The following is a 14,820-nucleotide window of genomic DNA, read 5'->3' as shown; positions in this document are numbered from 1 at the left end:
TTACCAAGAACTTCTCGTATCCTCTCTCTTTCTAGCTTGAATCCATCTCCAAGCATAGTGAATAGAAAATCTTCCATATCCTGGTGGACACCATCATTCCTTGAAGAATTAGACTCAGCCTTTTCCACCCAAGTTTCCGACATTGGCAACACCTCAGAGTCCAGCTTCAAGGGTTTGGTTGCATTACAAGACCCATTTGCTGATGGTGTTTTCTTCACATAATGTTTCCCAATAATGCTTGAAACACTGCCTCCTGAAACAGGACGATATTTGGGCTTTGAAGCTCTGGAATTCCCATTTGCTTGATATTGATACGGCTTCTTAGAGCTATTATCGAGAGATAATCGTGAAGATTCTTCTTCACCCCTTGGCTTTGCCTCACCATTAGGTGTAGACATAGCCAGAGCTTCAGCAGCATCGCCAGCATTCTTCCCAGCCTTGCAATAAGCAGAAGCTATTTGATCAAGAGAAAACGCAGCACCAAACGCCTCAAGCAAACCTTTCAACGCCTTCTCATCATCAAAATTTGACGCCCCATTCAAACCAGAGGCCTCCATTCTCACAATTCAATCAATAACAAATTAGATTTTGAATTCAGGGAAAGACACTGACACTGAAACTGAGCAAAAAGCCGATTTCCCAAACAAATTCTAGGTCTGAATTAGGAATGCAATCAAACCCACTTCAACACCAGCCACAAATTCACACGAACTCACTTTGAGTCGTCGTTTCGGTGGTGTGCAATGGGAGATTAAAGGTTGCGGCTTTTGCCACCCTAAGACGCTGGCTTTTCAAAGAGTACTTGAACAGCAGCAATGAATTGAATTGACTGATTTTGAAAAATCTCAACACGAAAATCAAAGAATGAATTTTTCGAGACACAGATGGTGAGGATTCTTGAGGAATTAACTCATGGATGAGTTATGAGTGCGAGTGGACGGAAGAATAATTATGATTTATATATAAATAAAAAGAGGATAAAGTAACTAAAACAAAGAAATAATCGTAAGCAACATGCTTTTGGCGCCTTCGCTATTGCTTATTGGCACTGTCCACCTCTGATTCGGCTGTCTTCCTTCCAAAGCACGTTCCTTCCGAAGGAAGTTCTTGCAAAAAGAGACTGAATTTTTCAGCCTCTGGGTGATTGAAAATGTATAATGGTGATGTTGATAGCTGACGGATTAGACCAGTTGATTAGAGCGATGTGGGCGTATTTTATATCATCTGATCCTTGAAACAATAAAAAGGAATAAGTCCTCAAGAAAGAATATCTCTCAAATAAACATAATTCCCTTATAAGGTAGTTTTACTCTGTAGATTACTTGGAAACCTTAATTTGGGACTAATTATGTAATGTTAGAGAGCATATATGATGATTCACATACATGAATGACGAGAGTCAAAGTGTATCTAAAATAATTTGGTATGCATATTAATTTTTCGTGTCAAAGTTGATGCACAATACCAAATCGAGAAATGAAGGAAAACAATATACATTAAGAACTAAACTTTTTTTTTTCTTCTTCATGTAATGCTAGTTAAATAAGTTAGTCACATGTTGAATTAATGGTTTTGACACAAACCGATCATTTTATTACTCATGTCAACAAATTGTATCATTTTAGGGTTGATATCAAGTATTAATAATCAACAATAACCCGCTAATTTCATGTTAGATTCAAATTGTGTCACCGTAAAAAATTTGTTCTTATATGATAGGGTTAATTTCTTTCGATAAGAATCTATGCAGTAAAGAAAACAAAATTGAATGGGGGTGTTGTTTAAGGTTCAATCATCACACACACACAATTCTGCTTGCAATTACAATTACAACGCGTTATTCTCTAGTCACATAAACACCATGATACCCTGGTTTCCATAACCAAATGCAGGAAATTCATTTGCTTGCTTCCTGTTTTGCTCAACCAACTGCCAGTTTTATGCCATTTTCACTGAAACAAACTATGCAGACCTTACTATAAAAGCCCTTTAATATGCAGAACAAGCTTAGGCAATAGAAAATAGCTAGAGATGGCAACAGCAAAATGGGCTTCCATAGCCTACTTGATATTGCTTAGCTGGGGAGTTACCTCTGCTCTTAGGGTTATTACTGGCAAGGAAAAACAAATGGTTGATGAACCAGAGAAGTTTGTCTTAGGTGGACAAATCGGAGGAGGGCTTGGTGGACCAATTGGAGGAGGACTTGGTGGACAGATTGGAGGACTTGGTGGAGGTATTCTTGGAGGTAGTATTAGTTTCGGTCCAGGTTTTGGTATTGGAGGTAGTATTGAAGGTGGGATTGGCAATCTAGGTGGTGGTAGTAGCGAAGGTGAGGGTAACAGCGGTTGCCAAGGTAATGGTGCTTGTAGTGGCCAAGCTAGTGGTATTGGCGGTGGGGGAGGTGGTGGTATTGGCGGTGGACTAGGTGGTGGTATTGGAGGTGGGGTGGGTGGAGGTATTGGCGGCGGGGGAGGTGGTTGCATTGGAGGTGGCCAAGGGGGTGGTATTGGCGGTGGTATTGGCAGTGGTGAAGGCGGTGGTAATTGCGGCAGCCAAGGTGGTGGTGGTGGCAGTGGTGAAGGCGGTGGTCCAGGCTTTGTCATCCCAGGTTATGGAACTCCAGGCTATGAAAGTGGTGATACTAATGGCGGCCAAATTGGTTCTGGTCTATATTGCACACCAATTCATTGCCCTGCTGCTACCTGCAAAGGAGTTCGTTTGTACTTTCAACATGACCAGTCCATGGATGATACTAATGTCCACAATAACCACTTCAAAGTAGACCATGAGCCCATGGAGGGAAGAAACAGCCATGGAGAAAATAGCATCCATGTCAATGAGATTACACATGAACAATGGAAGATGCCCACAGATGAAACCAGCAGCAATGCCGAAGGTGAAGAGCATCGAGATCGCAGTATGGATGCCATGGCCCCAGAATCAGACTAGGCAGACTAGGATCTACTGTATAAGCTAACATATCTAGTTTAAGCATTATTGTGTACCAATAAAATCCCCCAAACTTATGATGATATAATAAGCATGCATTTCTGACAGGCCACATGTAACTTGTTCTGTTTTTATTACACACTCTAGTTTACAACTCACCAGTTACATACAAAATTCATTGTTCTCACTAGCAGGCTGCAGGGCTAATTTCAGGGTCCTTATTCTCCTTCCTTGACCACAGTTGCTTGATCAGACCAATTTCCTTCTCCTTCCTTGACCACAGGTGCTTGATCAGCCCAATTTCCTGCACTGCCGGTGCGCGGGATGCTGGGGAGTCGGGTGAACAGATCCACCTGAAAAGTAACTCCACAAATATAGCCATCATCATCTTCGTGTGTGATTGCCCTTACCTTGTGTAAGGGATGAACAAAGCTCGTCAGCCCACTTCCGCTTGTAAATATGCAGCCTGTTAGACCATTTTAAAACACTTCTTAATATTGAACTTGGGTTAGTTACTGCAAATCGGGTCAGAATTCTATCATCATAAGGCATTGACGACGAAAAAGAAATTAAAGGGTAATGGAAGAGCACCAATTTGGACTAACCTGGAGGAAAAGGTGCAAAAGATTTTCCACAAGCCTCTCTGATGATGTTGATATCATGAGAGTAGACTAGGGATCCATCACCTGCCATGCCCCACTGAAGCTCCACACTTCCATCTCGATCCTAACAGGAATAGCAGCTGTATTAGCTCTAGCATTGTGGGAGATGCAATGTTTTTGACCAACCAAGAAAAGTAAAGATCTCCAAGCCAGTGTTGAATGAGACAGACTACATTCAAAAATAAAATTTGTTCTTGAACAAAGTCAAAGACAAGTTTAATTATATATATTTCAATTGTAAGTTCATTTCAGAAATGCATAACCCACCCTCGCTGCAAAAAGGGTACCAAATCTAGCATCAAAGAGAATAAATGCGAATTTTCCTTGCAGATCTTTGATGACTTGATCTGGCGGGTAGGGTGCTCGATCTCTTAGAACTTTATAAGCTTCAACCACAACCATGGCTTCTGTTGCTTGTCTTGGAAGGCCGTAGTGCCTTCTAAGGTCCCAAGTGTTCTCCAAAATCCCTATAAAAATGCAGAAGACATCGTCTATGACAACTATGGACCTGCCAAATACAGAAATACACAACTGAGAGCATTGTATAGAAAAACAAGAGCTTCACTTTTGCATGCAGGCCTTGGCGCAAGAAAAGCTCAACTAGCATAATCAAATACCCTGTAATAATCTTTTGTGAGAACTGAGATGAGAAGAATATTGGCTTAGAATATCAACAAGAAAACAATGAGGCATGGAACTAAAAGACGATGAAGATCAAATATCAATCAATACCTTCGGTGTGATTGAATACTTTCGTCGGCATGGGACAAGGCCATGAAATTCCCATTTGAAAGATAGTACACCGTGCTCTCAGGACATGAAGATTGGAAAGTCTCCAAAATTTCCTCTCTGGTCTTTGCCTTCTCCAACACATTCGAAGGAAGCCTCAGCTCCTCAGGTGGTTTTCCAATTGCTTTCTCAAAAACCGCCAACATTTTCCAGCAAAACCTTCAACAACATACAGCTATTTCTCAGAATGGAGCGGCTTGTACATATACAATCTTGGTTTCCATGCTTTTGACCACATGCTTATCTGGAGAAAATAAGTTTGGCTAGCTTACAAGAGAGTGTTGGGTGGGACTGTGCATGTGGCAGCTCCAAGGATTACATCAGGGCAAGACGTGGAGTCTGCTGCAAAAGGCAAGCGTTATAGCAAGTCATATATTATTGCCCAAAAAAGTCTTGGCTAGTTCTTAAGGTGTCCGTTACAATCTTTCATAGTCAAATTTCAAATTCCGATAAATAGAAAATGATTTTTGTCAAGTCAGAGGAGAGAGGAAGAGAAAAAACTAAAGCGTTCTGTTGTAATAATGGAATTTAAGAGGGAAAAAATAGTAGCTTAATGTACAAAATCCTATCAAATAGACTGCTGGGTACAATTTTACAAAATTGTGAGGGTACTTTGACCCAGCATAACACTAAAACTGGTCAGTGCCAAAAAAAGTATTTACATGAAGATCGAAAAGAATGAGTGACTATGTCTGGATGATGGTTTACCCATGTTGTAGGACTGTAAGACAATGTTCGCGGATCAGTAGAGTGTCATTTTACATGATGTAAGCAACTGTACAACCATAATTCATTGGACTTTCTTGTTCATACTTGGCTACTCGTGGATGGTTTTTCAAAATCTCAAGTGCTCGCTCTTTAACAACCCCTGTGCCCATCCCATGTATGACAAAGAGAACTGATTGAGATTGTCTAGCAGAGATGACCAAGTCCAGGAGGTCAGAAGCTTCCTCCACCCTCATGCCACGGAGATCCACGGTGTTCTTTGACGTTTGTATCACTGGACCATAGGTGACCTCCCCGCTTTCGGTTTCCCCAGTACGACTCTGCGAAGCCTACAATATCAATCAAAATGATCAGCCTCTATCTTTGGATTTGATTCCAAACATCTACAAGCCATGGAAAGCCGTCAAAACCCCCAAACAGGATGTTTGATGGTACTAAGAATAAATAATTACTTATTACATACCTGCTGCTTCAAACGTGGGGCAGAATTTGTCATTGGATTCTTCTCAATGCTAGGAACAGCTCTGATGTCATTCTTCTTCAAGCGAACCTTTATTTTACCGTATTGTACAAGGACTGTCCCATCATCTCCAGGTGTTTCAACAACAGTAGCTAACTTATCTCCCAGTCTCTTCAAATGGACTTGCTCCCCAGGTTGGGGCGTGTATGAAGCGGTAGATGTCTCGCTAACCAACAAAGCATCATCAGGACAATGAGCCTTAATAACAGATGCAATTGCAGCTTCTGATTTCCTAATCAGCAAATTCAACTGATCAGCACCAGCAGTTTTGAGTTGGTTATCAAACTCGTTCAGCACAGATTCCATTTGAGATTTTGCAGTCTTCACTTCTTTCTGAACCTGTAGGGTTTCCTTCGCCATAAGAGCTCTCTTGCGCTTATCAAGATCTTCTGCCTCATCTTGGATCTTCAATTTAATAAAAGAAAAAACAAATTAAAGCCGTAAAGAGCCACATAAAACAAGATAATGAAAAGGTAGCAGCAGAGAAAAATGCAAATCTGTTCCAGACTAGAGCTACTCAAACAATACCTCACGATAAAGATCCATGATATCTGAATGAAGTGATGCAGCCAGTTTTGCCTGAGCTTCTAGTCTGCCTCTTTCCTCTATTAATGACCGATATAGCAAACCTTTTCGCTCCTGCTGCTTTTCGGGCATTAACCTCTCCACCCATTTTTGTGCACGCTCAATTATGCGTTGATTAAAACCAATCAATTTAGCAATACTCAATGCATTTGAATCACCAGTACTTCCCCATAGGATCCGATAAGTAGGTTGTAAGGTTTCTAGACAAAATTCCATGGCGGCATTTTCAAACTGATTATCCTTTTCTTTCAGGCGATTTAAATCCGCATAATGAGTAGTCACAACAGCTAAGTTAACACGGCCTTTGAGATATAGCAAGATGCTGGCAGAAAGAGCAACACCTTCTGAAGGATCGGTTCCACTGCCAATTTCATCAATGAGGACAAGTGAATCTTTTGAGGCCACTTCCAAAATATTACAGATCCGCGATATGTGCCCACTAAACGTTGAGAGATTTTGCTCAAGAGACTTCAATTGAAAAACAATAGTCAGACTAAAATGAAAAACTTAAACAACCTAGGATTTTCTGCCATAATTAAGGTAAACTACTACCTGGTGATCTCCAATATCGGCTAGAACAAGATCAAACCACGGAAGCTTTGGGTGGTTTTTAGCAGGCAGGTACATGCCAGCCTTCGACATGAGAGATGCCAGGCCCAAAGCTTTCATGGAAGCTGTTTTTCCTCCAGTATTAGGTCCTGAGATTACAACCACTCTGGTGCCACATCCAATTTTGATGTCTATTGGCACTGGAAAATCAGATGCACGACCAGATAAACTTCCAGTAATCATTTTTAAACCATTAACGTCATCGGAGGAAAGGTGATTTCTAGAACTGGATTCAAGAACGTCAGATAAATTTTTAAGAGATGGCTCAAGCAGCAATGGATGTTGTAGTCCTTCTATATCTACAGATGTCGCTAAACTGGCGCCACCAGAATCTAAGTCCTGGCAATCCTTGGAACTAAAAATTGGGCATACCCCATTCATCCGTAGAGCATAAGCAGCTCTAGCAAAAGCAAGATCCACTTCTAGAACTTTATCTAACAAATACATTATCAGTGTTTCTGATTTTGCAATTTCCGATGTAAGGAAGCTCAAAATGCCTATTTCCTCAGCTCTCTCAGCATTTGAAAGCCTCACTTCCATGTTATTCAACTCCACAGCCTCTTTGGGTTCCACAAAGTATGTTGCGCCAGAACTACTAACATCCAAAACTATGCAACCCGGAAGCAAATGTTTGTGAGTAGCCCTAACACCCACACACATCCTAGCCCTGCGCTTAGTCACCAAAGGACTGTCAATGCCACCAGCTTTAAAAATCTGGGTTGACACATCCTTCAACAAAGAATCCAGATTTTCCATGTTACTCTTCCTTTCTGACCTAATGATCTCCAGGTCTTCACTAGCTGTGTCAACAATTATTGAAAGCTTGCAATCTATGCACAATCCTATCGTTTTCTCCAGCTCCACTAGGAAATCACAGTCGTCAAGTATTTCAAGCAGGGGCAAGTACCTGTTCCAGTACAACTTAACAAAAAATAAATCATAAAAATTTGATTTGTCTTAATATTATCTATCACAGTAGAGTACACAACCACATGCTCATTAAAACGAAAACACAGAACAAACCTAAAGGAAATAAGTAAATAGATAAAGCAAAGCTCAATAACACCGATACCTGTCTGTACAATCTGCACTCAAAGCCAAGCCCTTCAATTTTTCGAACAATCCCTTCGCGGCGTTCAGTGTCCTACGCATAGCGCAGAGCTCGTTGATGCTAAGCAATTTGCCTGAAACCGCGTAGCTCACGATGTCCGAGACGTTCTCGATGGCCGAGAAATCGGACGGCGGAGAACCGGCCATCGTGATGGCATCCACCGCCGCGGTCGTCTGATCGAGAAGCTTCTGGCTCTCCTCCTGGGACCGGCCGACGGGAATGTGGGCCTCCTGCGCGGCGGAGAAGCCCATGGCGGTGAACGCCAACGCCGAGAGCTGCTTGCAGACCGAGGCCCATTCTAGGATTTCTAGGGTTTCGGACTGGAGGGAATGGGCGAGGCTGAGTTGGTTGGACGGTGACTCGAGCGAGTAGGAAAGCGAGAAGTTAGCGGTGGCAGGTTTGAGGGCTCTGGTACAGAGGTTCGAAGGTTTGGGGACGGAGATGAAGAAGAGGTTGCTGCTGAGTTTCAATGGAGGAGTAAGAGAGTGAACGAGTGGATTCGAAGAGTTGAACATGGCGTCTTTGGTTTTGACGCGATGGGTTTTAGCATCTTATCCGTGAAGATGCAACTGTGGAACCAATCTCCCGCGTCGTAACCAAAAAAATTCTGGAGGCAATCTGGGCTTTGGCCCGCCGCCTGCTGGGCTTGGGTCATTTGCTCAATTTAATTTTCTCAACGACACGACATGTCGTTGTCCTTTTGCCCGTCATCAGCACCAATTTGGCTGAAGCCATTTCTGTTTTTCTAGTAATACACACGACAAAGGCAAATATTGTAGTACACTAAAAAAAATCAATATTTAACAAGTCATTTTCGAGAATATCTGTTTTATTTTATTTTTTTAACAGTAACGGATGAAAGGGACGAAAAAACACGAATAATATTTCACCTTTTTGAGGACTTCCTATTTTACCAGGACTCGAATCCAATGTCTTACTTAAGGAGTCCCCAAACCCCTGCACTAGTGGTCCTCTGCATATATTTCACCTTTTTGTTTTCACAGCTTGTTACAAATTGAGAAATGGAAAATTAACTTGTAGCGGCTAAACTAAACAAAAACCACCACTTAAGCAGAGATGATCAATCAATTCAATCCAACACAACCAGCTTCTGATACTCTTGGCCGGATATGACAGCTTCCATGGCAAGGTCCGGTTGAACTTCCCTGTCATTATCCAAGAAGAGCTTGAGCAAATTCTTAGAGAAGCCACTCCCGATTGTGTCCCGGTCACCGAAGTCGCCTTGGAGTGCCTCAGATTCCAAAACACAATCTGCGGCACCGCATTACCATACCCTTGATTCTCAAACTTCTTCTGTATCACAGCGTAATCAGTCTCCCATCTGCTAGACGACGAAGCCTCATCAAACTCCATGTCGCTGAACACAAACACCCTCTTTATCATGTCCTCCGGGTTCAAATTCCCCTTCACGGGCACTTTCAGAATCAAATCAAACACCTTTTGAAAATCAGTGTTGCAACCAGCCTCCATCCTATTCACAAACTCACACTTGGATTGATATCATCGCCTTGTATCAAATGCAGCTGAGACCACTGACTCAAAGTGATCACCTTTCCTTCCATGGATCTTCACTCAATTCAGACACCATAATGCTACTCTTACCACATTTTCATACCACCTTATGTGGCAAATGAAGTAGATATTCACATCAATTAAAAAGTGTTAATAAATCATAAAAGAAAAGAAAATGTAACATTACTTTTAATTGACGTGGTTGTCCAAGTCATCTGCCACATAAAGTGGTATGGAAATGTAATATACAAATGTGGTAATAGTAGCATTATTCAAATCCCCAATATCACATGAACCTTTCATGGGGGTTCCTTCCATGCTTCCCAAGACGTCAGAAACAGCCAGGCAATTCCTCATCTTGCCTTGCTTTAACATGTCGTCCACCAAATGGCTTCCACTGAAGCTCAGCCACTTGCCCCCCATCGCTGCGGATGTCCTCTCGCTGCTCACCCCCATCGCCGCGGATGTCCATGGATGTCCTCTTGTCGCTATAGGGATTAATATTGAGGGAGGCTGAGCTCTGGAGGACCAAGATGACTTGAAGGAGCCATTGAAATTGTGATTTTGGTTTGAGAATTGAGAGAGGGTTTGCAGGGGAAGTTTTTGGAGCGGTGCGTGATATGCCCTGTTTTATATAGGAGTTGTTACTTGGGCACCAAGGAATTTGTTAGTTCTAGGACCACAATTTTTCTTTCTGTAATTCTTTTGTTTTATTATTATCAGTTGCTTATATTTATTCATAATATATATCCTTTGATTTAACACCCCCCCCACCCAAAAAAAAAAGGAAAGGAAATTAGTTGGAAATTGTTATATTACAGATTTGGGAAGCACCAGGCTCATCAAAAGCCAAGAGATGACAGAGCCATACATGAATGATATCCCACAAGTACATATTTGGCTTGTAAATTCACGAGCGTAATTATTTTGCCAGAATCGGAACGCCGCATGCTGCCGGAGCATGCTTCCCGTCTTTGAAGACAAGGTTTCCTCTTACAAAAGTAGCTGAAACTTTTCCAGATAACTTTGTTCCCATGTAGGCTGAAATCCCCTGTACACAGAAAGGCAACACAGTCAAAACCTTGTTGTGTCATAACACAGAACAGAAAACAGGTTACACTCAAAACATGTGAACAGAGGATACATAAGGAAGACATACCGCATGCTTGAGGTAAATAGGATCATCATCAAGGTCAAACTCCACATCTGGATCCCACACTACCATATCTGCATGGTTCCCAATTGCAATTGCCCCCTGCAAATTTATAATTCAATTCATCAGCACAATGAGATTCATGTCTGCGTGAAAATCACTAAAACAGATAAAAATTTGATGATGATATCACCTTCAATTCTTGTCCGGCAAGGCTGGCGGGCCTTTCGCTCCACCATAAAGCTAACTGTTCTAAAGTCACTCCATATTTCTGGCCATATGACCACGTCACAGGGAGAACAAACTGCAAATGCCCCCGAGAATGCTAGTTAGTTTCTGAAGCCAATCACAGACCATAACATTTGCAAGGAAAAATATGCCAACCTGCAAAGATGATATGCCACCCCAAGCCCTCAAGAAGTCTCCATCATCAAGAAGCTTAAGTTCCGGCAGAGTTGGTGAATGATCAGAGCTTAGCATGTCAACATGTCCTGCCTGAAACAAAACATTGAAACCAAATAGAACCAATTTGATAGTGATATACACAGGAAAACATAGAATGATTATATACCAACAAAGCCTCCCACAGTTTTTCCTTGTTGGCTGCATCACGGATGGGTGGAGAACACTTAAAACGAGTATCTCCATCCCGAATCTCTTCTGCTGAGAATGCTAAGTAGTGGGGGCATGTCTCCACAGTTACACTGTCACCACCACTTTTTGCATCCTGCAATAATGTAGACACCCAGTTGCATTGTTTATAATTGAACACTAATAATTTGCTTTCAGTTGAAAGTAGCACTCTGGTAATATTGTGGGTGCAGATAGAGCTGAATCAGTAGAAAGTTACAAGTGAATGGCCATTTTTACTATAGGAGTCACAAGACCCACAACAACCACATACATACTTATAATAGACTACCTTAATAAGATCTAACGAATTGCTTGAGTCAGACAAGTGAACAATATGAAGATGAGCTCCTTCCGCTGGGGCACCAATCCTTGTGTCCTTTGTCAAGGTCAAGAGATCCCTAATAGCTGCCTCTTCCCTGGTTTGGAAACAGAGACGAAAAATTACATTCAGGGATATTTCCTTACAGCAAGTATAGGGAAAATTTTTGCAATATAGATTCAGCATTCAAAAGTCAAAACAATGGTGCGAAAAATATCTTACCATGAAGCTGGCCTGGTCTTGAGATACGTCGAATAAGAACGAGCATCGTTACTGCCACCTTCAACTCCCAAGTCGCTTTCAAAATCTAGTTGTTTCTCTGCATGTACAAGTAAAGGCCGCCTATATTTTGCCAGTATAGACAGTCCCTCCTAAGGAACAAATAATTAAAAAAAATTGCAGATGTTTGAAAAGACATCAGAATTGTGCAAAAAACATTGCATCTCAAGAAGCCAACTGATCATGCAAGTCTTCAGCCATCGAATGAATAATTAATGGTGCTGATTAAATTAGTACAGGTAGAGTTGGATAAGCAGCAATGCAATTAAGTCATTGATTATATGCTTTTAATTTATTTTGCAAGCTAAATCAGATAGTGGGAAGACTGAATCTCATGAAACAAACCTTAATATGACTGGCATTTGTCATAGGAAAGTCATTGATCCCTGATGGACACATGAAAGACTACAAAAACGGACACAGAAAAACTCATCAGATGAGGATCGTATAACATCTTAATATTCCTGCAAAAGTTGAGTACTGTTTCAGAAAGCAAGAAAATAGAAAACTGGTCCACATTCAATCGACATGAACCAATAACCACAAGCTCTAAAATATGTCTGTACACCTCAAGACACAAGAGATCTGAATTAGTTGGAAGAACGTTAATTGTGCCACAATAAATGTAATGAAACAGATATCACTATCCTATTATGAACTACAAAATTCCTAGCTTACCTATACATAGACTAGCACGTGTTCACTATTCTATTAATGTGTTTACCTTCAAACCAAGTACACCAGCATTTAACAAATCCTCAAGAGCAGATGCGTTGAATGCGTTTTCAGGAACAAGACCTCCCCAGAAACCTGTTACAATATGCATGTAAAAACCATTAGTTCTCAAATGTTTTAGTATGATGGTATCCCCAAACATGTATAAGTTCTAAGAGCATACCAACATCAACGTAAATTCTGCTCTCCGCGGCCTTAATCTTGAGCTGCAAAGTCTCTCTGGAGACAGTGGATGGATCACTATTTAGAGGCATGTCAACCAATGTAGTTATCCCACCTTCAACAGAGCAAATATTAATCTACAAGCGATTGAAAAGCTACGAAAAAAACATAAGAATGAAGCAGAGGTATAGGCATACCAGCAGCAGCAGCCTTGGTCCCTGATGGAAATCCTTCCCATTCAGCTCTTCCAGGATCATCAAGATGTGCATGCCTGCAATTAATAGAAACCAAGGCATTTAAATTCCAATGAAAACCTTTGTGACTATACAGAAAAAAGACCACAGTGAGAAAATTAATTTAGGTGTCTTACACATCAACCAAGCCAGGCATTACCACAGCCTCTCCATAATCAATTACATTCTCCAACTTGGTTTTCCCATTCTTTTCCTCTTCTTTAACAATGGAGACAATCTTCCCCTCCTTTACCTCAACTGCTCATTTACGCATTTCATAAATGAAACTAAATCAACTATTTGGTTCCAAAACCATAATATAGTGCTATAATGTGGTTTCTAAAATCTACAACGGAAAATCATCCAATTCAAGACTATTGTTTAGACATGCCTGCTCCAGAAATGACCCCGTGAGGCGTCACGATGCGATTGCTGGCTATCCAGTAATGTTGGTGAGGAAGCAGGCTGCAGTTTTTCTGATATTGCTGTAAAATAAAAAGTAAAATAAACTCCATTATGACACTCAAATTGAGGAAGTGAAATACTCAGTAGAATTCATGAACAGACCAACAGAACTACAACTTCTTTCTTGATGGGTTCTTCACCATGCATATACAAAATACATTGGTATATACGCAGAAATATGTTCATGCAAAGTGGAAATATTTTTTTGGTACAACTTTCAGTATCATTCAAAATCAGAATATGCTTTTAGCAAAAGTTCATGGATTATAGAATTCAAAGACTAAAGTAATCCCATTAAAATTTAGTGTATATTCATTTCGTCGTGGATAAAGTAATCCCATTAAAATTTCTTAATGGAATATCAAATTGGTTATAATGTAGTGTAGGACCGCATAACTTCTCTCTCACCCATGATTTCACACATTATGAACTCATCCATTGATCAATTGGTTAATATCTCAAATCCACCCTGTTGTCCACTAACAGAGTGGTACTATTAAAAAAGAAGGTAAACCATACAAAGAAACAGAAATTAGGCAGGCAAACGAACACCCTTGAGAATCAAAACAGTATATTGCAATGATTTTCTTCACAAAAGGCTGTTTGGTTGACGAGAAAATGGGCCAAAAAGACAAATTCAAATCCGAATTCAGAATAAATTTTCAATATTAGAGAAAAAACCAAATTATTTGAGATTTTCATGTCATCAGAATCAATAACACAACAACCATATAGAGCTCAAAGATCATTTTGCTTTCTTTGCACTCCATTTTCGAGAAAGCATCTATGGACAAGTATAAAAACAAGGACTAACCCAACAAAATAAACACAAGAAATTGAGAGAATAGAATTCAATTAAGCTTCATAAACATAAAAAATCAGACCTTTGAGGGATTTTGGAAATAGAAAAAGAGTAGAAAAGAAGCCAGAAGCGTTAGCAGTGGCAGTAGCTTCCATTGTATCGCCTCCATTTCTTCTGCTGCTGACTTACTAACTAGTAACACAGACTGACACGCAGGCGCTCTCTTCCTCTCAGGTTTTGGTCGAGCCATCCACGGGGCAACTTATCTTTGACGTGCGGGAAACGGGGTCCGTAAGACCAATGGGATTTGGACGCGTGGGGAGTTGGAAGATGACAAACGGCACTTGCGCTGTCCATGCGCCCGTGAAGTATCGATTCCTGTAACTTATGAATCTTGGGAAGATTCTTGATTCCTTTTCGCTAGTGGCCAGGGCGACCGACTAGTCGTACTCGTATCTGGCGTGAAAAATATATAAATATATTGGCTTAATACTGTATTACATACATATGTATGCATTTTTTAATAATATATCTATATTTTGTATATATCTTAAA

General features: G+C 40.8%; 4 protein-coding genes across 6 annotated transcripts in view; all 4 read right to left on the bottom strand.

The window, feature by feature from the left end:
- LOC103324759 (putative nuclear RNA export factor SDE5) overlaps positions 1-1,241 on the bottom strand; it is a 47,995-nt gene extending 46,754 nt beyond the window's left edge. The window contains exon 1 of one of the 2 annotated variants that reach the window (XM_089048606.1): positions 5-1,241. In XM_089048606.1, the coding sequence (XP_088904732.1) occupies positions 5-557 (553 nt within the window). In that variant the 5' untranslated portion in view covers positions 558-1,241. The remainder of the gene's footprint in view (positions 1-4) is intronic. The other variant, XM_008226868.3, reaches the window with a different exon arrangement.
- Positions 1,242-3,002: 1,761 nt separating this feature from the next.
- Positions 3,003-5,250, bottom strand: LOC103324748 (uncharacterized). 2 transcript variants are annotated; one of them, XM_089048608.1, is made up of 6 exons: positions 5,109-5,250; positions 4,673-4,742; positions 4,344-4,559; positions 3,879-4,119; positions 3,555-3,675; positions 3,003-3,415 (listed from the first exon to the last, which is right to left on the bottom strand). In XM_089048608.1, exons 1-6 carry the CDS (start codon positions 5,110-5,112, stop codon positions 3,168-3,170), a joined length of 900 nt encoding a protein of 299 aa, XP_088904734.1. In that variant the 5' UTR covers positions 5,113-5,250; the 3' UTR covers positions 3,003-3,167. The 2 variants fall into 2 exon arrangements, with proteins under 2 accessions (XP_088904734.1, XP_008225080.2); XM_008226858.3 differs by having other exon boundaries at positions 4,673-4,739.
- On the bottom strand, positions 4,894-8,507 carry LOC103324749 (DNA mismatch repair protein MutS, type 2). Its single transcript, XM_008226859.3, has 5 exons — positions 7,913-8,507; positions 6,784-7,747; positions 6,175-6,699; positions 5,590-6,051; positions 4,894-5,455 (listed from the first exon to the last, which is right to left on the bottom strand). Exons 1-5 carry the CDS (start codon positions 8,464-8,466, stop codon positions 5,159-5,161), a joined length of 2,802 nt encoding a protein of 933 aa, XP_008225081.2. The 5' UTR covers positions 8,467-8,507; the 3' UTR covers positions 4,894-5,158.
- A 1,773-nt stretch (positions 8,508-10,280) lies between these two features.
- Positions 10,281-14,508, bottom strand: ALN (allantoinase). The gene is made up of 14 exons (XM_008226856.3): positions 14,348-14,508; positions 13,390-13,483; positions 13,136-13,256; positions 12,963-13,036; positions 12,767-12,880; positions 12,593-12,678; positions 12,214-12,273; positions 11,812-11,960; positions 11,560-11,686; positions 11,209-11,364; positions 11,022-11,132; positions 10,831-10,941; positions 10,644-10,739; positions 10,281-10,535 (listed from the first exon to the last, which is right to left on the bottom strand). Exons 1-14 carry the CDS (start codon positions 14,432-14,434, stop codon positions 10,407-10,409), a joined length of 1,515 nt encoding a protein of 504 aa, XP_008225078.2. The 5' UTR covers positions 14,435-14,508; the 3' UTR covers positions 10,281-10,406.
- Positions 14,509-14,820: the final 312 nt, after the last annotated feature.

The sequence above is a fragment of the Prunus mume genome, linkage group LG3 (assembly GCF_029339155.1).
Source record: "Prunus mume cultivar Tortuosa linkage group LG3, ASM2933915v1, whole genome shotgun sequence".
Classification (NCBI taxonomy): Eukaryota; Viridiplantae; Streptophyta; class Magnoliopsida; order Rosales; family Rosaceae; genus Prunus; species Prunus mume.
The sequence above is the reverse complement of the archived record's forward strand: the minus strand, read 5'-3'. Positions and strand labels throughout refer to the sequence as shown.

Bases quoted from the DNA above. Each gene is read 5' to 3' on its own strand.
- LOC103324748 (XM_089048608.1), bottom strand. The intron at 4,560-4,672 runs GTAAGCTAGCCA...ATGTTGTTGAAG, and splicing joins GTCCCACCCAACACTCTCTT to GTTTTGCTGGAAAATGTTGG. The intron at 3,416-3,554 runs GTTAGTCCAAAT...ATGGTCTAACAG, and splicing joins TTTTGCACCTTTTCCTCCAG to GCTGCATATTTACAAGCGGA.
- LOC103324749 (XM_008226859.3), bottom strand. From the start codon at position 8,466: ATGTTCAACTCTTCGAATCCACTCGTTCACTCTCTTACTCCTCCATTG. The intron at 7,748-7,912 runs GTATCGGTGTTA...GTACTGGAACAG, and splicing joins AGTGCAGATTGTACAGACAG to GTACTTGCCCCTGCTTGAAA. The intron at 6,052-6,174 runs GTATTGTTTGAG...ATTAAATTGAAG, and splicing joins TCATGGATCTTTATCGTGAG to ATCCAAGATGAGGCAGAAGA.
- ALN (XM_008226856.3), bottom strand. From the start codon at position 14,434: ATGGAGGCGATACAATGGAAGCTACTGCCACTGCTAACGCTTCTGGCT. The intron at 12,274-12,592 runs GTAAACACATTA...CCGTTTTTGTAG, and splicing joins CTGGTGTACTTGGTTTGAAG to TCTTTCATGTGTCCATCAGG. The intron at 10,740-10,830 runs GTGATATCATCA...ATAAATTTGCAG, and splicing joins TTGCCGGACAAGAATTGAAG to GGGGCAATTGCAATTGGGAA.